Source organism: Hypomesus transpacificus, chromosome 17 (assembly GCF_021917145.1).
Source record: "Hypomesus transpacificus isolate Combined female chromosome 17, fHypTra1, whole genome shotgun sequence".
In the NCBI taxonomy this organism is placed as follows: domain Eukaryota; kingdom Metazoa; phylum Chordata; class Actinopteri; order Osmeriformes; family Osmeridae; genus Hypomesus; species Hypomesus transpacificus.
In genome coordinates, this window is record NC_061076.1 from 10047536 (window position 1) to 10072196 (window position 24661).

Sequence of the window (24661 nt, forward strand, 5' to 3'; positions counted from 1 at the left end):
TTAAAATGCTATCCTTTCCCAGTTTTCTGCAACCACGTTGCGCGCGCATCCCGAATGTTTACAAACAAATAATTGGTCTATACAACAGGACAGTTAAAGTAGACAATAAGCTATCAATCATACACTTCAACGGCAGAAGTTTATATGCAAATTTTAATAGCATCAAAGACTGAGCCAGTTTAAACAGCTATTTAGCATTATTGCCATCTCTGAAACCAGGATCAGCTCTAAGAAGGGTGCTAACTTTGACCTGGAGGGTTATGAGTCCAATTATATCAACAGAAAGGGGAAAACCGGTGGAGGAGTAGCTGTGTATGTGGACAGAAACCCAAAGTATAACATTTTAGAAAACATGACCAGAGTGACTAAACATGTATTTGAGTGTATATCCGTTGAAATATATATGGAAAAAACTAAAACAATTATTGTTAGTTGTATATACAGAGCTCCTGGTTCTAATATAGACATATTTAGAGAATGGTTTGGGCAAACATATACAGTTACATCTCAGAAGGTCTTTTTCATCTGTGGTGACTTTAATATAGATCTACTTAACTTAAACAATCATAAACCTACTGAAGAGTTCATTAATACCATGTACAGTTTGAGCCTTTTCCCCAGAATCACTAAACCCATCATTGGAGGTAGATAATAAATATAAAAAATATAAGAATACATTAACTGCTATTTTACGAATATCTAAACAGGATTACTACAGTAAATTATTAGATAGAAATAAGAAAAATATGAAAGGGATTTGGAATGTATTAAATAATATTATCAATTAAAACTCTGTTAAAATGCATTTTCCACAGTTTTTTACAATTAATTATGAACATATTGAGGACAGTAAAGATGCAGTTCATTATTTCAATAAATATTTTGTTAGTGTGGGACCTAGACTGGCCGAAAAAATCCCTGATCCTACAACAGCTGGAGCTCTGAATGTAACATTAATCAGCAGAAATCCTTATTCAATGTTTCTCACTGCAGTGGGAGAAAGTGAGATCTTGGTGATGTTGTCAGTAAATGTAAAAATACAAGATCAACTGACTGTGATGGCATTGACATGACAATAATTAAGAAAGTTATTGAGGACCTCAGGGTTTTTCCTGGGTCAAAATGGGTCTTCGGTGCTCAAAAAAAGAAAGTATATTAGAGCTGTCAGCGAATATTCTAAATTCAAATATATATTCGAATACAGATTAAACAACAAATTTCGAATGTGAAAATTAATATTTGAATGAAGAAAATACAAAACACAACCGCAGCGGCAGCGCGTCTGTTTGCTTTGCGGGTGGGCGCGTGCCTCAGCGTCACTGCTGACAGTTGACTTGCGTGGAAGATGGCAGAAAGGGCAGAACCCAGCTTTACCGCAGAGAAAGTGATTGTAATCCCCAAAAATCTAAAGAGTGATGACTGGAAACATTTTGGATTTTGTTCAGTTGACGGTACCCTTGTTGAGCCTACAGCTAAAGTAGTGTGTAAGCTAGAGTTAGCTTACCATTCAACAACTAGCAACTTGAGGCTACATCTCCATGTTTACCACAGCACAGCTCGCTCGGAGCGTTCAATGTCGGTTCTATACTGTAAAACTTTAATGTTAATAATATTTGTTTCAATCACTGAATGAAGCCTACCATATTTGGGACAAGAATTGTGACCTTAAATTGCTTGCTCAGAACTCAGCATTTGTTTATTGGCGTTGATCATTTTATACCGCTGTGCGCAGAGAGCGCGACGGTGCGGGAGAAAGAGAGAAAGAGTGCGTGTGTGCGAGCGAGAGGCCAAGGTCTGCGGTTTTGGCCATTAGTTAATTTACCTATTTTTTGTGTAGGTAATTTGTCGAATATGTTTAAACTTAAATTAATTAGGCCTACCTACCTACAGTATACCTGTAGTTATGTTTCCTTGTATTAATTTGAATTTCGCAACCAGAAATTCGAATATATTTTTTAAAGGGAATATTCGAACGTCATTTTTTAGCAATTTTGACAGCCCTAATGTATATACATAAATATTCTTTTTTTTCTAATCTCAAGTCTCAAGTCTTTTATTTGTCAGGTACACAGAACAACACAAGGTCAGACTGGGCACTGAAATTCTTAACCCTTTTAAAAATACTTTTCTTTTAACCTTCGCAATGTGGGGGTTCTGAGACAGCCCAACGGTTAAAACAAAAAAAATGCTTCACTTTGTTTTAGTATGCGGTAAAGTTGTCGCAATACGATGGTGGGTCACAATGACTGATGGGTCAGAAAGACCCAAAGATAACACAAGGGTTTTTAGACAAGACAACGAAAGCACCTGGCATAACATAACGTACACAGAACATAATTAACATCTATGTTGAGCTAAAATAAATGAAACTTCCTAAATATACAGATAACAGTAAATAATCCTCTATACTAACCCAAATACAAAAACTTCCTAAATATACAGATAACAATAAATAATACACTATACTAACCCTAAATGCACATAGAATGCACACAATGTATTTATTCCCAGGTGTTTTGCATCCCCCCACACTGCCTGCTTCATTTGATCTTGATAGGCTAAGCCTTCTGTAGCAAATAATAACAATAAACCCACTTTTTATAAATTAAAACTACTTCAGCATAATAATGCACCTAAAATACAAACCTGAGCAAGGGCAGCAATCGCTATCGAATCAACAGACGTGCAATTTAGCTATCAGGGGAAAAATACAAACAACGAAAATCCCTAGTTAACTTGATTTAAATCTGCAAGAACTCTAGACGTATACAATAACAGGCTCAAATGAACTGACAACATAAGTTATACGACTCACACACACAGTCTCAACTGCGGTGTGAAGCGCGTGTCCGTGCAATTCTCCGACATGCACGCTAACAATTACTGCTACAATCACTGGAGGGGCTCGTATTGGGGACAAACTATATAAGACCAGGAGCTGGTCGGACCAATGAAAATGCCACGGCGGGCTTTATACGATGATGGACAGATGATCAACAGTAACGTAATCAACGTCACGAAAGAGCGCTTGGGTTGAATTTGTTTTCAACAAACAACATATTACGTTGCTCTGATTGGTGGTAGGTCTATCCAATTGAGCGAAGAGGCGTTTGTTTTACGAGTTCGGTTGAAACACGCCCCATAGTCACAGCCCAACGGAGAGTTATCAGACTCATATTGTCAGATGGCTGAGCGGGGAGAGAGTCGGGTTAGTAATCAGAAGGTTACCGGATCGGTTCCCCGCCGTGTCAAATTATGTTGTGTCCTTGGGCAAGGCACTTCACCCTGCTTGTCTCGGGGGGGAATGTCCCTGTACTTACTGTTAGTCGCTCTGGATAAGAGCGTCTGCTAAATGTAAATATTCTGACTAGAATTATGAGTATGACAAAGTCAGGCTAGCTACCGATAGCTGGGCCGGGCGGTCCTACCGTAACGATACGCGTCAGGGAGGATGGATGGGAGCAGGGCCGGAGTGATGCCGGTGCATCACTAGACAAGGTTTCACCAATAAATAAAAAACGGCTGTTTATTTTACATAAAGCTCAAAAAACTATTCTGCGCTCAAATAATGGCCAAACATGTTCGCATTAAGTGTGGAAATCCCTATCTTGCATCACATCAAACCCATACAACCTAGGTTTGGGCTCGAATGTTCACAACGACTTGCGATGTGCCTGATTAACATCGGATCGTTAAACAGTCTCAAAACTTTTATGTTTTTCTTAGCGGAAACCATAATTAGCAAAATACAATATCCCTTTGAAAATCGTGTGCCGCTAACAATTGTATGGCGCCAGGTCTGGGTAGGAGTCCTGTTGTTCCGGGGATATACTATTTAGTTGGATGGTCCACAAGTTTGTATTTATTGGCGAAGTGGTCCTTGGTCTGAAAGAGTGTAGAGAAACACTGCCATAGAGGTAACACTGCACTATATATTATCATTCCAGGTTAAGAATACTGCTGCGTTGGAAGTCGTAAATCAAACTTTTGTCAGCCTTTTGAGTGGAAATTTCATTTGCATTTGTACAGGTGTATTCGTGAACGTCGGGCTGGCCCTCGCATCAGAGCGACAGTTTAGTGGCCAATCTATCCATTCGCGCACCTGACAGTTGCGTATTGATCAGACAAGAAGACACGCTAAACTCGATTACTATTGATCAAAACAGAACGAGGGTTCGGCTGTAGCCTTCTTGAAACATACTATTGAGAACATATTTGCTGACTTGCATTGCACGCGTGATGAACGCAGCTTTTTTTCTTTTCTTCATCGCTTTTTTTTTGCCTTTGGCGCTCGGGATTTGTCTTTGGCGCTCAGGAAAACGGCTTTGGCGCGCGCCAAAATGTTCTCTATGCAGGAAAAACCCTGGACCTTATTCAGCCTCTGACTTACATCTGTGATCTCTCATTTCAAGTGGGTACATTTCCAGAAAATATTGTTACTCTTACTCTTAATGTACCAACACACCTAGCACAAACAATTGGCAAAACTGTTAATTTCATGCTCAAAATCATATATTGTAAACTAAACTCAAACACTCATTTTCATAACACAAAAATACATTAACAATACACCATGTTTACCAAAACACTAACACACGTTCGGTTTCAACAGGAACATTTAATCAATCCAGTGTTTCCCCTAGGATTTTTTGGGGCAGTGGGGGCAGGTCTGTCCGCCCCCCCTCCCCCTCGGCTGAAATAAAGTTCTAACCCTATATTTTGGAGTAAGTTAATGTAATAGTCTAATAACAAATGTAATATTGCATATATTTTTTTCCTATTTTCCATAAAGCAATACAGTTAGGCTACTTAAGGTATGTTCTAAATGGCAGAAATATGCTGTCAATTAATAATTGACATAACAACTTATTGTAACTGGTCAGTAGCCCAGCCTATCGATCAAGGTACTCGAAAGCATGTACACTGTCGGCTTCATTTGATCTTGATAGGCTAAACATTCTGTAGCAAATAATAACAATATACCCACTATTAATAAAAAGACTTAAGCATAATAATGCACCTAAAATACAAACGTGAGCAAGGGCAGCAATCGCTATCGAATCAACAGACATGCAATTATGCTAGCAGGGGTAGAATACAAACAACGAAAATCTCACCAGTTAACTTAAATTTGCAATAACTGTAGACTAATACAATAACAGGCTTTAATGAACTGAAAACGAAATCTGATACCATGGCGGCAGAAATTTAGCCGTGGCGGGCCGCCACGACAAAATCAACGTAGGGGAAACACTGCAATCATAGCACATGTCATAACAAACACTAACATCAGATGAAATTACAGAAACTGCATTCTATTATACAGTATATGTGTCAGGTCTCGCAGTATATGGATCATAGATTGTGTTTTGCAATGCAGTTTCTTTTGAAGCCTCTTTACATTTTTGTTTTGTTTGGTTTAGTAAATGCATGCATTTTGTTTCTTTTGTTGCAGAAATTCAGAACAAAAAATGAATGACCCATCTCATAGTAGCTTTATAGAATGTACGGTTACTGTATTGAAAAAAAGAAGACAGAAACATAATTGCTGCAGTAAAGGCTTCAGTTGCAACAGGACATACCTGCAAGAAATATGCAATATAGCTGCCATTTACAATATTGCCCTAGCTCTGGCCCTTCTCTGAGCACCACCACACATTCTAACTCATCTCCCTCTCCCTTCCCCCACTCCTCTCCCTTGTCCTGGTACTTGTCTTTCTCTCCCTTGTGCAGGCATCACATATTCTTTCTTTCTTCGTGTTTCTCTGTATTGTTCTCTTTCCACATAAGATTAGCCCAAAGAGGTCCACTTACTGTATATACCTTATAGTCATGCAATTGAAAGAACCTCAACACCTGAGTGTTTCCTAGTTGCGAATCAGCTGTGATTTACAGTATTTGCATAACTTAAACCACCTGTTTCTCAGTAGCAATGTAATAAAATACAGGGGATATGTTTGTGTTTCAATTTACAATATGAACAACTGTTCACTTTGGCTTTATCCATTAAGTTAGGTTTTGAACATGTTGTTATCACAGATGTTATCTGTTCCGACATACAGTGTGAAAGCATTGGTAAATTGGGCAGTAAAAATCAATTGTTTTGGTCTTGGTTGAGCCTGTGTGTTGAAGAGGTTCAAGCATTTAAGATTTGTGTTTATTTTATGCACTTTGTGTCAAAGCAACAAGAAAGGTGTTAACTGTATAGCCAACACAGACGGATGTTGTGCTAACTGTGTCAAGAGTTTATGAAACTTGTTAAAAGTATTGAAAACATTGTCATAGCGATTGTAAAATACTGTATTTATATAGGCCTAGCACAATTCATACACAATGGAAAGTGTTTACAAATGACCAGAAGTGTAAGTGTAGTGTGTATTTATTAAAACAAACAAAAACAAAAAATTATGAAAATTATTATTTGGAAAATTATAAAGGAGAGAAATATTTAATTTTTTATTAGAACGGATGAAAAAGGTATAACCACTTATTTTGTGCAAACATGTCAGCTCTCAATTGTGCGTAAGAGTGCTCTTGGGTGTGCGCAAATTCTGTTCTTACCTAAGAACAAATCCCAAATAAGAAAACATTGCTGAATCCCAGAATCCTGGCGAAAACTGCGGGAGTGGGGTTTGAGATTTTTTTTCTTCGTAAGAACATTTGGTGAATGAGGCCCAATAATTCTTCTAGCCAGCGTGGTTGAATTTTTTGCATGTTTTGGTAGAATAACAGGTTTGTGTGCATGCTTATTTGTGTATTTTACAGATGCATACTGCACCTTACATGTGTGTCGGTGTGTGTTCCATTTATCAGAAAGCCAAGCTGGGTCACGGGAAGAAGGTGATCGCACAGTCAGAGCATTGGAGGTTCAGTCTACCCTCGGGGAACATGGACCGGGTCCGCCTCAATGACTTCCACTTCCTGGCCCTGCTTGGGAAGGGCAGCTTTGGCAAGGTGAGGAGCCTAGTGGTCTTTACTGCACATACACACACACCATACATGCTCACCCCTCAAATAAATATATACGCACCACACACACACCACTCACTCGCACATACATATACACATGCACCATAAACACCACTCACACACACACATACACACACATAAACACACATACAACACACACCATACACATCCACATATACCATACACACACTATGGATATGTGATATCCCTGACCCTGCATGCCGTAGGTGATGCTGGCAGAGATGAAGTTAACAGAGGAGCTGTATGCTATCAAGATCCTGAAGAAGGACGTGGTGATCCAGGATGATGACGTGGAGTGCACCATGGTGGAGAAAAGGGTCCTGGCCCAGAGAGACAAGCCCCCCTTCCTCACACAGCTACACTCCTGCTTCCAGACTGTGGTACGCAAACACACACACACTCACAGGTAGGGTCCAGAGTTCCGGAAGTCTCACAGGGAGGGTCCAGAGTTTCGGAAGTCTCACAGGGAGGGTCCGGAGTTTTGGAAGTCTCACTGGGAGGGTCCAAAGTTCTGGGGCTCTCACAGGGAGGGAGGGTCCAGAGTTCCGGGGCTCTCACAGGGAGGGAGGGTCCAGAGTTCCGGGGCTCTCAAAGGGAGGGAGGGTCCAGAGTTCCGAAAGTCTATCTGGAAGGGTCCAGAGTTCCGTGGGCCTCATCACATCATCCTACAGCTCAATAATAGAAGAAGCTTCAGTGTGTTCTCATTACTTATTCAGAAGGTTGTCACTGAGACTAAAGACTGTCCCCTCCACCCTGGCATTTACACACACACACATGCATGGACTGTGTGTGTACGTGTATGTGTGGAGGGGGGAGTGAGGAGTCCATGAGTGTATGTGTGTCCTGTTTATCTATGATTAGGTGTGCTGCTCTATTACTTTCCTAGCCTCACTGGGAGCCCTCACTCAGACAGAACGGATGCACTTGCAGCCCATACCAAACAGCTTCAGCATACTAACGATACAGTCCCGTTTGGGAGAGGCTGCCGAGAGCTGTGATGTCGAGACAATGTGGAAAGCGGTGACTCACACCAGGCCGTTCAGTAATACAATAACACATGTCTGAAAGGGTCACACCCCACTTGGAAATGCCCTTTGGGACCATCAGAGACTTGTCACAATGTGACGGCGTAAATTAAGGGGTTAGCAAGCTTGTTATTGAGGCCTGATATATATGTGTCACAGCATATTTGTGTGTGTGCGTTGGCATGTGGATGTCCACAGGTTTTGTGAATGCAAAATGTACGTGTTTAACTTTCCGTTCTTCCCATTGCCCGTTTTAAGGCACTCCTCTTACTCATCTATCCCATCTCCTCCCTCCTATTCTCTTTCGGGCAGGACCGGTTGTACTTTGTGATGGAGTACATAAACGGAGGAGACCTCATGTATCATATCCAGCGTGTGGGCAAGTTCAAGGAACCCCAAGCAGTGTAAGATACTGGCTTTTGAACTTACCATCCTTAATCATATTGAAGTTAGTGCAAGTTGGGTTGGGTGGCGGGGGGACAGCTAGTAGTAGGTGGTGGGCCGAAGCTCAAAATCGTGCATTTGAACAATCCCTGGCGATGGAGGAGCTGGATTTTTCTGTATCGCTTTAAAACTTTTCTACAACCCTTAAAAAATGTGTTGGCATGTCCAGTTCTTGCAAATTCTTCAAGGAACAAACATTTTGTTTCTTTATCGACACAGGCATATTTTCGGGACAACTATGGTCCGCATCCAATAAGAGCTCATGTACATGACACCAATAAAATAAAATCACCAATTCATAAAATCCACCAATCGTAAACCCCGATATTCAAGGCGAGTAAAGTAGGAAGTAAACATTCACATGTGCATTTTGGTGAGCCGGTATATATTTTCAGTGGTCGACTAGGCTTCAAATGTATGCAAACAAGTAAAACAAATGGCTAATTCAGGTATTCTCAAAAGAAACATTGCAACATTCCACCTAAACGAGCATATTTGTTATATTATTGCGCTGATATTAGTCATCAGAGCAAGTTAACAGTTAAGTGATAATGGAATTTGCAGAACATTATTAAAATAAATGTACAGTATTATTTTATTTGTGTGTTGCCTAAACATATAATAATGACATGAATCAATGACCTACGGGAGTCAGATGGCTAAGCGGTTAGGGAATCGGATTAGTAATCTGGAGGTTGTCAGATCGATTCCTGGCCGTGGCAAATGACGTTGTGTCCTTGGGCAAGGCACTTCACCCTACTTGCCTCGGTGGGAATGTCCCTGTACTTACTGTAAGTCGCTCTGGATAAGAGCGTCTGCTAAATGACTAAATGTAATGTAATTATAATTGGTCAAGAGTAGGTATACCACATCAGTAACACCATCAATACATATTGACATCTCTGCACACTCTGAAAACGATCCACATTAGCATAATGCACGCATGTGCACAATTAATTTGTATTGCTAGCAGTGTATTCAGGGCCACAAGTAGTTGCAACCATGCTGTATGCATGTAGGTAGCAAACCAAAAGATTTCATCTGCCCATTTACTGAAGCTAGTTTGTCCAAGTTTGTTCAGAGTCCATTGCAATTTCAAAATTGACAGCAAGGAAAATATTCTTGCAGAAAAAGCAGTGGAAAGATTCAACTTAAATTCAGCACCTCAAAACCAAATGCTAAGTCAGTGGTTCCCAATCCTGGTCCTCGGGACCCTCTGTCCTGCAAGTTTGAGATGTTTCCCTGCTCCAACACACCTGATTCAAATGAATGGGTCGTTATCCAGCTCTGCAGAAGCCTGCTTATGACCATTCATTTGAATCATGTGTGTTGGAGCAGGGAAACATCTAAAACATGCGGGACAGGGGTGCCCTGAGGACCAGGGTTGGACCACATTTTATTTGAAAATGTGTTAACAGACATTGCATGCTTATTAAAAGCACAGACAGGACGGGCAGGGCAGAGAAGAGGATGGGCAGGACAAAGAAGACCTATAATCTGATGTGGAATACCATGCCCCTCTAGTCGTCAGTGTCTGCTCCCTTGTTTTTTGTACAGTAAAGGCTGTAGAGTGAAGAGATTAAAACACAATGTTTAGATGTTTAAGGACAGAGCAAGAAAGACAATGGTTAAAGGTCAGGAAATAACTTTAAGATCAGACCGAGACCTATCGCTCGTTTGATTATGTTGACACAGCTCCCATGTCTCCCATCTTCAGCCAGCTCAGTCTACCATCTCCAGTCAGCTCAGGGTCCCATCACCAGCCAGCTCAGTCTACCATCTTCAGTCAGCTCAGGGTCCCATCACCAGCCAGCTCAGTCTACCATCTCAAGTCAGCTCAGGGTCCCTTCACCAGCCAGCTCAGTCTACTATCTCCAGTCAGCTCAGGGTCCCTTTACCAGCCAGCTCAGTCTACAGTACACTCAACAAGAGGTAGACACAAGACAGTTTACACCCTCTATATGGAACACATTATAGCATCAGGGGCCGGTTTTTCAAAAGTTTTAATCTGGATCAAACTGATCCAGATTTGGAAATCTCTTTTTCTGCTATCCAGGATCACGTACTCCATTTGATTTTTATTCTGGTTTTTCAAAGCAATCTGGGATTGGATTACTCTGATCTGGTTTCTAACTTTTCAGGATTACCAAATCTGGATTACCTGGTGTCACTCCAATATGCTTTATTTGAACAGAAAATAGGACTGAACGGAACAGCAAACAAACAATATAAACATCCCCCCTCCATTGTCCATGTCTTGGAAACAGGCAGTCCACTCATACACGGTTGTGAAAAAATCTACTGTTTGTGATGTTCTGAAAACTGTTTCAACTGCATTGGCCAGCCTGATTAATGAGTTTGTTAAATCATCATAACATTTTAGATTTACTTACTGTGACAGTATGGGTTACAGTAATTAATATGGGTTTCTGCAGCAGACGTTCTATGGTAATAGTCAGTAGTCAAGAGATATGTATGATGAACATAATGGATTAAGATACCTAAACTTGGGTATAATCCTAATTAAAGGTTTTGCAGTCCTAGACTCCCAGTTCTAGACTGCAAATCGCTTTCAAGAAAGACCCTTTATTTTATGTCACCCCCAAAATCCCACAGAGATTTACCCTCATGGGCCTTTGTTTTTTTTCCGAAGGATGACCAGATCATCCAGGCCAAGCAGAATTTTTTTCTTTTGGGGAATATGCCCAATATTATTGGAGCAATCGACTGCACCCATGTGCACATACAACCACCTCATGAGAATGAATGGGAGTTTGTAAACCGAAAGGGGGGACACAGGATCAATGTTCAACTTGTGGGCAACTGAGCTCCTCATCACAAACTGTGTTGTGAAGTAGCCTGGGTCTGTCCATGATGCGCGCATCCTGAGGGAGAGCGCTCTATATAGAGAGCTCAAAACCAACCAACCAAATGGTTTCATATTAGGAGACAGTGCCTACCCTCTTCTACCATGGCTGATAACCCATTTTCTGACTAAACACACGCCTGAGCAGGCACGCTTCAACACTGCTCATTGCAAAACAAGATGCCCCTATGAGCGCTTAATTGGAGTTCTGAAGACGGGTTTTGCATGCCTTAACTACTTGAGAGTGGAACCACAGAAAGCATGCAACTTAATACTTGCTTGCATTGTACTACACAACATCGCGACCAGGTGCAAAGTCCCTCTCTGTGATGACGTCCCTGATGCACCTGAGCCCATTTGCTGTACTGAAAGGATGCTAGCCTACATAGCCTACCTACTTTATGTACTTCCTGTTGAACAATTCAAGTGAAATTGATAAATAAATATAAATACTGTAAAATGCATGATATAAATGTTGTATTATTTAACTAACCAAGTTTAGTTACCTGATATCCTCCATGAATCCACCCTCCTGCTGGGATCAGTTTAATCCTGATTTTTGGGATCAAAATGATCCCGATCTTACCAAAAAGTTTTGAAAAACCCAAACTCAAAGTTTGATCCGGATCAACAACAAGATTAGATTACGTGATCCAATCCAATTTCTGAATCCTTTTTTTCTTTTGAAATACCCATTTTCAAGATTTTATCCAATCCGATAGCCGTAATCCGATCAGATCACTTTTGAAAAACTGTCCCCAGATGTTTAAAAACTGTCCAACTCGGATGTTGTGTATTACTTTTTACAGGGTTTTTGGGATCACTTGCAAGGGCTACCCCATTCAGGGTCAGCCACTGTCGATTTTAAGTCTCCACAAAACACAAGATGAAGAGCCAAGACTACATAAACACTTTCAACATGCTACATATTATGGTATTCGTTGTAGAAAAACGTCTCAATAATGTTCTCATATTTCCTTGTGTTTTTTGCCTATCCTGAGCTCAGCCAGCTAAATCTCCAGGTCAGTGAGTGCCCAACAGTTTTAATCACCGCCACTGATTAAAAAAATGAAGACAATAAGGTAAATTAAAGACAAACTGTGACACGGAAAGCAAGTATTTAATTAAAGCTGACAGAGCTACGATTGTGGTGCCGAGACTTGTAGGCTTACTAGGCTAGCTACTTGACGCATGGTCACCTAGGTTGTTTTCACTATCAACTGATCCTGTTACGAACCATTCGATTAGCTAACAAGATGAAACACGAGTTCTGGTTGGTTAGAGAGTTAGGTAGTTGAGACCATTGCCTAATAAAGTTGCTAACTTTGAACTAAGCTACATAAAAATTTGCAGGAATTGGATGTGCCAACAAACTAAAATGTTTTAAGAAAAAAAAACGTTGATTATATCAAAAATCCAGCTCCTCCATCGACTGGGACAGGTCATTTCAAAAACTAAAGCAGGTACGCGGGCTCGGCCCACCACCATTAAGCTTTACCTAGTTCTTCAGTATTTGCCCATGCTAGAAATACAGCTTTATCTTAGTCCCTTAAGGAAAGGTAAAATGCTAGATGTTTTTTTCAGTTTTCTGTCCTTCACAATAGCAAGATTTAAATATAAGTCGTTTCTATCATGTTAGGAGACGGGTTTCTATTTGAGTTTAGTCAGTAATGTTGTTTACATGGTACAAAGGAGAACATGTTCACACACCAGTGGCGATTTCTTTAAGACTGCAAGGGAAGCTCAGCTTCCCCTAACATTTAAAAAAATTAATGGTCAAATATTTACTATTGTGTTAACATTTTAAATGTGTTAAAATACGTTCATATCGAAGACGAGTTTGTTACATATGCTGCTACACATATTAGCAGGTTGACTGACTGATTTCCTTCTCATACATTCCCGTAGCGCGACAGTGCATTTCCCTGTTGAATAGTGATGTGTCGTTCGTGCAGTTGCCAACTTCTCAGTAAGGAAAATAGCTATAGACAAGTTTACGCGCCAAATCCCAGGGGGCCGCCATAACTCTACACAAATGCATTTCATTTCCGCCGGAAGTGGTTTGCACAGCGTCTGCAGGTGTAAACACAGCGATCTACGCAATGCTCAACTAAGATCTACGAGGGAAAAAACACGTTTGAGAGTCACTTTGCTACACCTTGAGTATCGCAATGATATCATACAGTTAAGGTTAGGTTGGTTAAAGACGTTATTGCATTACTTACAACACAACGGTCGTTGATAACTTGGTACTGCGTCTCCCTCACCCATCCACACATCATCTGGTTATAGGCCTCCAAACCTTTGTAGGATTTAAGGTCTTCCGCTGTGTATTGGCTCAGCGAGAAAACCAGGTTGTTGACTATATCGGGATCTGCAACTGAAGGAAGAATTACCGGGTCGTCACGTATCCAAGAAGAGGGAGCTAACTCGTAGGGATCTGCACCGCCAATAAATCGTAATTTCTCGAAATATTGTGCCTTTTCTTGTAGTCCAAGTCCTTCCCTCCATGCCTTTGCATCTTGGACGCGTTTTGATTAGCTTTTTTGGTTGTTTGAACATGGCCACGTTCACTTAAAGTATCCAAAGCGCACAATACTCCATTGTACTCCGTTCAGTTTTTTACATCGAGTGCCTCCACAATGGCCGCACATCCGGGTTACGGCCCAGAACGTGACGTCGGTGAAAACCCTCTTTTCAATTTAACAACTTCAGAAGGACAAGACAGGCGCCGTACACTGTTATCCTTATTTATGTGGCTTGTCACTGCCTGAAGTGTCTACGTATCTATCTATTCTTCCTATGAACCTGGTTATGACTGCCTTAAACAAGCACCGGTTGGCTACACACCTCATGCCGGACTTTTACAGATGTGTGTATGGCCCTTTGAAAGGGTTCAAATTATTATATCCACATATCAATGTATAATGATTAAATCCACTGCAACAATAGGACAAAGGAACACCAACAAAATGTGAATAGCCTACAAACAATAAGCATAATACTGTAGTATAACTGTAACAGGCTAGAGGCGATTCTAGGTTTTAAAACTGGTGGTCGTAGCACTCTAACCATTCGTTCAGGTGCTTTCTTGAGTGTTTGCAACCAACTACCGCACACGTCGTTCCCGAACCACTTTTCTTCATGTTGTACATTTTATATCCTCTTTGTCACTGCGATATCAGTGCTTTGTCGGCACAACGCAGCTAGCTAGCAAAACAAACCCAGCCCGCCATAACGGAAGTGGATTGCATCGAGGGGAGCAGAAAGTAGAGCGGAAACGGCTCAAAAACTTGTCTATTGGTTGTCCTAAAAGTCGCTAAATGATGTCATCGCCTAATTTGCATATTTGTAATGGCTTTATCTAGGCTACCTGCAGAGCTGGAGGAGAGCTGCTGATGAAGAAATAAACTATTGAGTGTCGCTGAATCGCATCAAGATAGGCTATTTGAATGGTTTGAGGGGCAAGAAACAAGGAAAACTCTGGGGAATTTGATTATTAAGATATAGATATATTTAAAATAGTTGCCAAGTGCTTTTTAATGTCTTAAAGTTTGGCGTATAACTCAGCCTTACAATACAGACAGTATGCCCGTGTATCATCACCAATAAACGGTTTCAACCAGCCTTTAAACTCTGTTCGATTCCCACTCCTTTCTGTATTTTTGCGAGTATAGTTTTGACTTCGACGACATAGCTAGCTAGCAAGGGTTTCACGAGGAGGTGAGTAAGTGACTGAGGCTAAAATGTGTGAGGTCAAATGTGGTGATTTATTTCAGTGTGACGGTGAAGAAACGTTTACATTTATACTTATGTACTAGGGCTGTCCCCACTCAGTCGACTAATCGATTTTCTGGTCGATATGCTCTTGGTCGACTAAAGATTTTTTTAGTTGAGCTGCCTTATGGCAGTGTGAGATCTGATTCCCGCTTGTGTCATCATTGCTGAATTAACGAAATGTTCAACAGAAATTGTAGATGACAATTAAAGCAACTCTAAAAATATATAATTTAAAAGAAAATGTGTTACTGTTTTCCCTTTCGTTTATCTGCGCTTTGTTTTGGTTTGGTATTTTACACACAGCGTGAGCATAATTGGCTGCAGAACTTCAAACTCTGCCATAGCCTGACTTTGTCGGTGTTATTAGTCAAAATGGCAAAGAAATCTGTGGTATGGCAGCATTTCATTTTAAACTCTGCCAACAACGGTTTATTTTTCATAGTTCGACGTCGAATGTGATGTAGCCTACACCTCGCCTACCAACTGAAAAACGTAAGTTGGCCTAGCCCTACTTCGCTCATGCTAACGCGCTGGGTTGAAAAATGAATATGCCTATTATAAGGATCACATCCGAATCGAATGACATTATCTTCTCCAGCCAAGACAACAAAATCTTTCTCTGTTGCACCGTTCCCCACTCTAGCTAGAGGAAACAATTTGTTTATTTCCCGACTCGGTCTTTCTACGAGTCTTTGGATCATTTTTCACGTGACCTGCATAGGCTCTGTACTGGTAGCTATAGGAAACGAACGATTCGTTCATTTCCCAACTCGGTCTTTGGATAATTTTTGACGTGACCTGCATAGGCTCTGTACCGGTAGCTAGAGGAAAAACTATTCGTAAATTTCCTGACTCTGTCTTTCTACGAGTCTTTGGATCCTTTTTTCACGTGACCCGCATTGTATTTTTTAGGCAAGGAAACAGTTTCCTTATTCCCTTTTGCGTGGCCGCTGTTTTAGTAAGACGTGAATAATATTTGCTCAAGTCATCATACTGACTGGTTTTGTTATTTTCACTTTACATTTAAACGTCCAGTTTAGTGCTGTGTAATTGTTTGCCGTGATAATTAAATGCTAGTGTGATAATAAATGTCCAAATCATACAAACAGTCATGATACATTATTTATTGCAGGAATTTCTTTTAAAGGGGCGATTGACTGTTTTTTGGGGGTATTTCAAATACGGATCTGTTCTACGCCTCCTGATAGATCCTCTGAAATGTTCCCGGGAAAAAACACTAGCTTTTCTCCTTTTATGGTATGCTCATTAATATTTAGATAAGCTGCGCGCTGATTGGTTGGTTTTCAACAAGTGAAGCTGGGGAGCAAAAACGCAACACAGCTAACAGCAGCACTCACTGAAACACCGAAGTTGGAGACTTGAAATAAAAACGCGCAAATAAATCTATTGTGCCTACACAACACTGTTTTCAACAGACTGACTACATATCATTTGAAATGATAACATTACTTGTTTCCACTTCTGTTGTTGAAGCAAACTGGATTGACTTAGGTGGGTAAAACGTAAGGCTACAGCTTAGCAACCAAACCATATCGTGATTCAACTTTGCTTCAGTTAGCTAGCTCTCGATATCTTGCTTACAAATAACCTGACAAAGATCTGGACAAACATGCATTGTGAATTGTAGATTTACATAAGGGTTATTTATTTGAATGAAACACAGTCAGGAACATGAAACAACGTTAGCCCCATTGCCAATAAACTAGGCTAAATGATCACACATTCTACCTATGCTCTTGCGTTAGCAAGCTAAACTAGTTTACATGCCTACAGTCTAGGTGTTTTCGCTACCTAGCTGTTCTTGCATTCCCTGCAAATCAGCGTTAATAAAAAGCAGATGATAGAGTCTAGCTGACATTGACTAGACTAGACGGGCATGGCTGATGTTTGTGTATACCGTAGCGTTGAAGATCCCTGTGCAGTTCGACCCTCGACACATTTGCGCGAACCATTTCACCAAGGACGGTTTTGAAATCCTGGGACAATGTAAAGCAGGATTTGCTATGAAGCTGTTAATGAAAGGAGGTGCGTTCCGACCTTACGTTCATCACAACCGCAAACTGTAGTATGATTTTGTCGGTAACAGTTACTAGCAATGCTAACCCATCCTGTATCTAGCACCTGCCTTTTTATCCAGTTCTTACAAATAGATTATCTAGACAGGCGTTAGCAATAAGCCAGACTGCTGTTTGTTTTCTGGCAATTTTTTCGGAAACGTCCCTTCTAATGCCGACTACAGCTAGTCTAGCGAGAGTCATTTGATGTGTTTAGAAACGTATTTAGCATTCTACCTATGCTATATACAGGACACGTTAGCATTGCTAATAACTGTTAGCACAACATCATACTGTCCTTGCAGCTTGCGGTTGCAATGAGCATACGGTCGGAACAGCACCTCTTTCCAGGTTCAGCCCCCATAGCAAATCCTGCTTGAAATTGTCCAAAGTTGTCAAAACTGTCTTGGGTGAAATGTTCGGAGCAAATGAATGATTGAGTGTCAAGCTTCGCCGGGATCTTCTCATAGACAAACAGCAGCCATGCCTGTCAAATGTTTGGCTCCTTGGGAAGACTGTGAGTGTTAACCTTCCCTGTACAGCCTGGGACATACCATTTACGGCCGTGGTCCATTTTCAAAATCCTTGTTATAATTCAAAACGTTCTTCTTTGTAATTCCTTATAAGTAGCCTACACAGTGCAGCGCGCAGCTAAACTAGTATCGGAGATAGATGCTACCTCGGGCTGGTCTGGATGTACATTTTGAGGCGTGACAAAGATACAGACCAGAGCCCAAAAGGGCGGTCCCTCATCGTACGTCACTCCGGTGGCTTTGTTGAAAAGCTAGCGTTTTACAGCCAATTTTTTTCTTTTGAAATTTGCATAGGGAAGAGGTGTCAATGGACTTTGATATTCACTGTATGTTCATTTTACCCACCGAACTGTCGTTATTCAACTATGACAAGGTAAAATCAGTTTTGCAATCAATCGCCCCTTTAAAATAGTATCTGCTGGTGCACGTCATGTACTGACCTACATGAGAATATGATACGTGTTTGCAGTGGACGGATAGCCCCCCCCCCCCTCCTCCCCCTTGAAATGAACGAATGACTCGAAAAAATATTCATTCATTTTACTAAACGAGATTCAAAGAACCGAGTCAGTAAAATGATCCGAACTTCCCATCACTACTGTTGAAGCTCAGCTTCCATGGACTTCAATGGGGCTGCTTTGAATAGTTTTTTTCAGTGCTTCAAAACTATACGGTCATTGGATAAATGCTGCGATTATGTCCCGTACTGGATGCTCAGCGTCTCTGGGGTTGAATGGAGGAGTGGGCTGGCCTGGAAGCTGGGCTTCCGCGTGATGAATGGAGGGTCTGTCGAAAGACTGCATCTCCTTTTGATTTACATTGATTTTGTACTATAAAAGTCACCGAAGCTATTCAAGCTCAGTTTCCCCTAACATTTCAAAATATTAATGGTCAAATATTTACATTTGTGTCAACATTTTAAATGTGTTAGAACACGTTCATATCGAAGACGAGTTTGTTCAGAATCAGCTACATATATTAGCAGGTCGACTGACTGATTTCCTTCTCATACATTCCCATCGCGGATTTTGCAACTCGTTGAAAGGAGGGATGGGCAATACCAATCATTTTCTTTTCGATCCGATACGAAGTACTTTCAAGACCATTATGGGCGATATCGATACCGATACCAATACTTCTGTATGAAATATTTGTATTTGAGTAATTTTATAATGCATTTGGAAAGCCATTGTTATTAATATTAAATAAACCGCAATAGGCATTACGTGTCTGTGTTACCTCCTCTGCTCGCGTCAGCTGTAGGCTACTTCGTTTTGCTCTTAAGGGTGTTTAACTTTTAGATGCTTGTCATGTTAGTGGTATTGCCACAATGGTGTATTGTTGTTTGACAATGTCACATGAAGCTTCATCGTTGTCAACTGGAGTGAAATAACTCCAGATTATGCTTCTTTTTCTTTCAGTCATGACCGCAGCAATGCTCTTGAATCTGCGATGAGTGTGCTTTCACTCAGTGAGAGTGAGAAAGCGCGGCGCGCTGCCGCTGATGAACTCATGATAAGCACAGACACAGCGGAAGAAAAAATGGTTCCCATTGACTTCTGTGGTTAAAGTAAATTTCTATACTATACGGCCGACTACTATTATAAAAATAATCTAAAATCACTTTTTTTTAAGAAATCCCAGGTACAATTGATATTTCAAATGAGAATCGATCCTTTTGATACAATGCCAGTATCGAAAATATCGATACTTTAGGGTCGATCCGCTCATCCGTAGTTCAAAGACAAACTGCGACCACCTGTTTCTTTGTATTTGCTTGGCGAAATTGCTAGCCAATTTTTGTCATACATTTCATACAATTATACACCACATTAAGCCTAGTTGTTGCAGTTTAACTTAATTTCCACATTCCCTTCAAGTTTAATATTGTTAATATTGTTTAGTTAGATCGTTCCTTCACTTATTTATACAGTAAACTAGGCTAGTTTCAAAGGGGTGAACTAGCCAGTGAACTAGAAAAATACATGGAAAATGTATATGATGTAGGCCGAAAATTAGCTTCCTCCATTTGAAAGACCAGCAGCCGCCACTGTCACACACACACCTTGCGTACACCCTACAAACACCTCCAACAGTTGTTCACCATTGATCATCCTGCTTGGCCACTTCTTCCACACACACACACTCTGGCACATAACCATAGACAGATGGTGTCACACACACATTCAAACATAAATGTTAGATTGGTGTTCCACTGAGGTGCTCCACTAATATCTTCCAGAAAGAGAGAGATAAAGAATTGAAAGATTGAAAGAAAAAAATTGAGAAAGAGAAAGGGATCTATCAGCTTTCGACCCTCAGACGAAACTGTGATTGTGAGGCTTCCAACCAAAGACCTCCATTGCAGATGACCATAAATAGTTAGTAAGTAGAGGGGAAATTAATCTCACTCGAATTAAGTCAGGTAGACCCAAATGCAAGATTCCCTGATTGACAATAAAGTTGTATCGAATGGATTTACACAGAGAGAGAGACAGAGAGAGACAAAGGCCCCCGATTTGCTACAAGCTGTTATAACATATGCTGATATACTATTCATGTTCTTCTTCACAATCTTCTGATCGTGGTTCCAGGTTCTACGCTGCAGAGATTGCAGTGGGCCTGTTCTTTCTGCACAGGAAAGGAGTCATCTACAGGTGGGTCTATACCTCATCAGCTTGGAAATTATATCCAGGAGCTGAGGTGTGAAGTAAAATATCAGGGACTAGCCAGAGTGGCCTGCCGCTGCTGACTGTTTGTCAACACAGGAAAGAAACCCAGCACGCCAGCACCCTGCTGGGTCTGTTTAAAGAATGCAAATGCTCTTTGTGTTGTGTAAAAGACTGAAAAGGTTGTGTGAATATTGTGGTGATAGAGAGAAAAGTAAACCAAGCTTGGAGTTGTCAAGGCAGAAGAGATTGTAAATGCAGATATTGGAGATACAATGGATACAATAAACATCCAGCACTGAGGGAGGGAGAGAAGCAAAGGAGAGGAGCAGAGAGAGAGATAATCCAGGGAGAGGAGCAAAGAGGAAGAGAGATGGCCTGAGAGGAAGTGATGTACAAATATTTATCAGAATCCTTCCAGAAGGGTCTGTCTTCAGTTGCCGTGCTCTGACAAGATATAATTTCCACCCTTCATGAAAGCAAAGAAAATGAAAAAAAATAAAAAATTAGGAACAATGTTGTAGAGGCTGAGGTCATTCCCTTCTTTTCAGTCGGCTCTGGCGAAAAAAAATCTCCCCCTCCATTCAGACGGAGGGGAGAGGAGGATGAAGGCACAATAAAGAAACACTTTGAACGTAGAGAGTAGAACATGCTAGAAGGAGGAGAGAGATGCGGAGTGAGAACCGAGGGGGCTGAGAGAGAAAGGTGGAGCGTGGGAAAATTACTGATTTGAGGCTAATGAGGTAGTTTCTCTGTGTTGCCGATGTGTGTTAAGGATAGATACATGTATGAAAGTGCGTCATTTCCCAAGGTAGAACTGAATGCCGAATGACTAATGTTTTTGTCCTCCCTTTGATTGCTTGTGTATAAATTTGTCAAAATCAAACTCTTCCAAAAGCACACTAGGAATCTACTTACAAATACTGTATGTACACATTTAGAGCCACAAGAAACAAATGCACACACACACACACACACAGAACACCTCCAAACTCTTCTTCTTTCTGAACCATTTCTCTCCCTTAAACACATAAATACTAACATGCACAATAAATCCTTCTGTTGGACCATAGGGATTTGAAGCTGGACAACGTGATGCTGGACTCCGAAGGCCACATCAAGATAGCAGACTTTGGCATGTGTAAGGAAAACATGTATGAATGCTTGACCACGCGCACCTTCTGTGGTACCCCTGACTACATCGCCCCAGAGGTGAGGACTACAGACTAGAGAGCTTGTTTTAATGACGTCTGCATCATGTTTTCTTTTTTTCATATATATATTACAGGGTTTCCGGCACCACTTTTCAGTTAAGGCGGCCGCCTAAGCAACACACGCCTGCCACCTTAACTACGTTGTAAAAAATTGTCATTTTTTATACCGATATCCGCCGTTGTCCGGTTTTCTCCCTTCCATTCCAAACCGTGACCAACGCCAGTCTCCCTTCTCTGCAGAACATATTAGTCTATCTCCCCCCCCTCCCCCGCATTCGTCTATCTTTTTTTTCTTTTTTGTAGCGATATCCGCTATCCGAGGACATTATAGCTGTGCATAGTCTGCTCCTTCTTACCATCTTAACATGCTATGATGGCTCCTTAGAGGACAAGAAAAACATTTTCATATTTGCTTTCTAATGTCAGTGAAAAGTCAGGAATGAGGATATTTTGACTAATTCCACATTCTGTAGGTGGGAAGGCATGAAAATGTAAAAATGCGGTATTGTCTGATTTTAGGACTGATATATTTTTCAACTTTTTTCAATTTTTCATTAGCAGACGCTCTTATCCAGAGCGACTTACAGTAAGTACAGGGACATTCCCCCGAGGCAAGTAGGGTGAAGTGCACGGCCGATCCAGGGGGGGGGGGGGGGGGGGGGGGGGGGCAGAAATCTGGGGGGGGGCGCAGCCCACCCCAGCCCACAAACTCCTTGTTTTCACAAACTCCTTCTGACTTCAGTCTAAATGGTTACATGTTGAAGCTATGAAAAAGTCTGCTAGTGCTTTCAGTAATATGCTTTTTTTTTTACCAATCTTTTAAAAAGATTCCCCAGTGATTGGCAGATAATGGGCAACGTAGGTTAGAGCTCCGCATCCACGTTTACCGTTAGAATTGAAATCAACCCCGAATCTCTTGGCACTCACTTGTTCTCGAAGTATATCGGTCTATCGGTATATTGTATATCGGTCTTTTGTGGAGGGATTTTGACGAATAATATAGTGTAGCATTGGTGTTTAATGTTAGACCCTGGAATTTCATACTTCTGTTTCAGTTGTAATGTTAATTTGTTTTCATAAAATATACACACATGGGCATTGCCGCAATGTAACTTGGGGGGGTCACGTCCCCCTCACTTAAAAAAAAAAAGTTGTTTGGACCCCCCCACATTTGCGATCAAAATATTAGTGCATGACTGGTCTACTAGTCCAGCGATCTTTACATTGCATCACAATCAAATCCATTCCACTTTATCAGTAGGGAGAACACCCATAGCAATAGAATTCCACTCCGCGTTTTCTAGACAAACAGCATCAAGCACGCAGATTCAACTCCCATACTCTTTGATCGACGCACCGCGCTTGCAGCTAGCACTTCAGACATCAACTGTTCCACAGACAAGATGAACATTAGAGTTTTTCTCGAGGAAGAGGAAAGTACGTCAGAGTTGCCCAAGTTTTCCCTTCAGTAGCCAAAACATCCTTATGAGGCATTCCCTGACTATAATAGCATTAGTTAAGTCACAAAGATCCTTCTGCAAACATTATGATTATTGCTAGCTAGATAAGGAAGATTTTTACCTACATCTAGCACCAGGCAATACCATACTTTATTTACCCATTACAAGTGGAACGGCATTGATTTCTTAATCTGGGTCGGAAATATGTTGTGCATTTGGCCATGTTCAGACCTAGTAAAAGGTCTCTTTCTGTTTCTGGCAGAAAGAGATGACAAGGATGTTTTTTCCAAGTAGCTGAAAAATAAATTGCTGGTGTTTTTTTAAATTGCCCTAACAACCGTGAGCTAATCTGGAGTTAACCTTAGCTAACAAGCTAGTTTTTCTAACGACTGAAAAAAATAAGAAAAAAATAAGAAAAGAATAAGAAGAAATTACCTTTATTTCAGAATTGTCTTCCAAATTAAACAAGGTTGCTCAACTTGTAATTTTGGCAACTCGCGTAATTTCATTGCTACATGTTAGTTTGTAACATGAAGGCAAAACTGATTCAACCATTAAAACCATATATTCTCTGAAATCCTGAGACAAAAGACACGTCTAATGAGACAAAAGACACGTCCTTCTCTCCATATTAGTATGCTGCCCATGCATAATAAATTAAACTAGAGAGGGTACAATTTCTGGGGAAATTGTAGGGTGTGCTCACTTGCATTTAGTCTACTCATAATTCATTAAGAACTCCCTTTGAAAAAAGCTACTGTAACAACTTGTCACCGGCAGTATTTCAGGATGGAATAGCGATTCAAACAGTACCGTCTGCTAACCGAAAATATGCCCCAAAAAACATCAATATGTTTGACATTAATTTAGGGGGAAATGACTAATTCAAAAGAAGTTTGCTACAGTACGAGCAAGCTGCTGTTGCTAGCCAAACGTCACTGAGTGGATTGTTTGAAAGCGCCAGAAATGAGAATGTTTCTTTTGACATAAAGTTTAGGCTGTGGCATTGAAGACAGCGACAAACCACACAAGCTTGAGTTTAAATACATTATTTAACGTGACATTACTTACTGTACATGCAAGTCTTGATTTGCTTAAATGTATGTGCTGCTAGTAGCCTACTCCTTGGCACAATACTGGCTGTGCAACAGCACATATATGCACGTTGTATCCATGCGTCGTTGCTAACGTGTTCTGACGTGGTGACGTAGCTAGCACTGACTACCCTTCGTTGACTTAAGGCACTTTTTGCCACAAAAACGTTAACCTCCTAAACCGTGCAACGGAACGTAAATCCCAATAGAAGCAACGCAATCAAGACCAAGACGAACATTTTGACACCGACGTTGTCTATGTAGTCCAAATATTGACGGATCCTTAGGGGGGGCGAAAATAATAATAAATAATATATATGTGAGAGAACAATGGTTGTGCTCGCCGAAGGCGTGAGCACACCCAATAATAATAATAATTCGGTATTGGTAAATGGAGTATATGGCTGATACTTTTTTGGGCTCTGCCATTTAGGGAAACTGATCCAACCACCTAAACCATGTATTTTCTGAAAGCTTACATCCTAAGGATGTGATCTGTGAAAAAGACTAC

General features: G+C 40.8%; 1 protein-coding gene across 4 annotated transcripts in view; it reads left to right on the forward strand.

The window, feature by feature from the left end:
* prkcab (protein kinase C, alpha, b) overlaps positions 1 to 24661 on the forward strand; it is a 407398-nt gene that overhangs the window by 308830 nt on the left and 73907 nt on the right. For all 4 annotated transcript variants that reach the window (XM_047037656.1, XM_047037657.1, XM_047037660.1 and 1 more), the window contains 5 exons: positions 6814 to 6954; positions 7197 to 7370; positions 8328 to 8419; positions 20308 to 20370; positions 21456 to 21594. In XM_047037656.1, coding sequence (XP_046893612.1) covers positions 6814 to 6954; positions 7197 to 7370; positions 8328 to 8419; positions 20308 to 20370; positions 21456 to 21594 — 609 coding nt within the window. The remainder of the gene's footprint in view (positions 1 to 6813; positions 6955 to 7196; positions 7371 to 8327; positions 8420 to 20307; positions 20371 to 21455; positions 21595 to 24661) is intronic.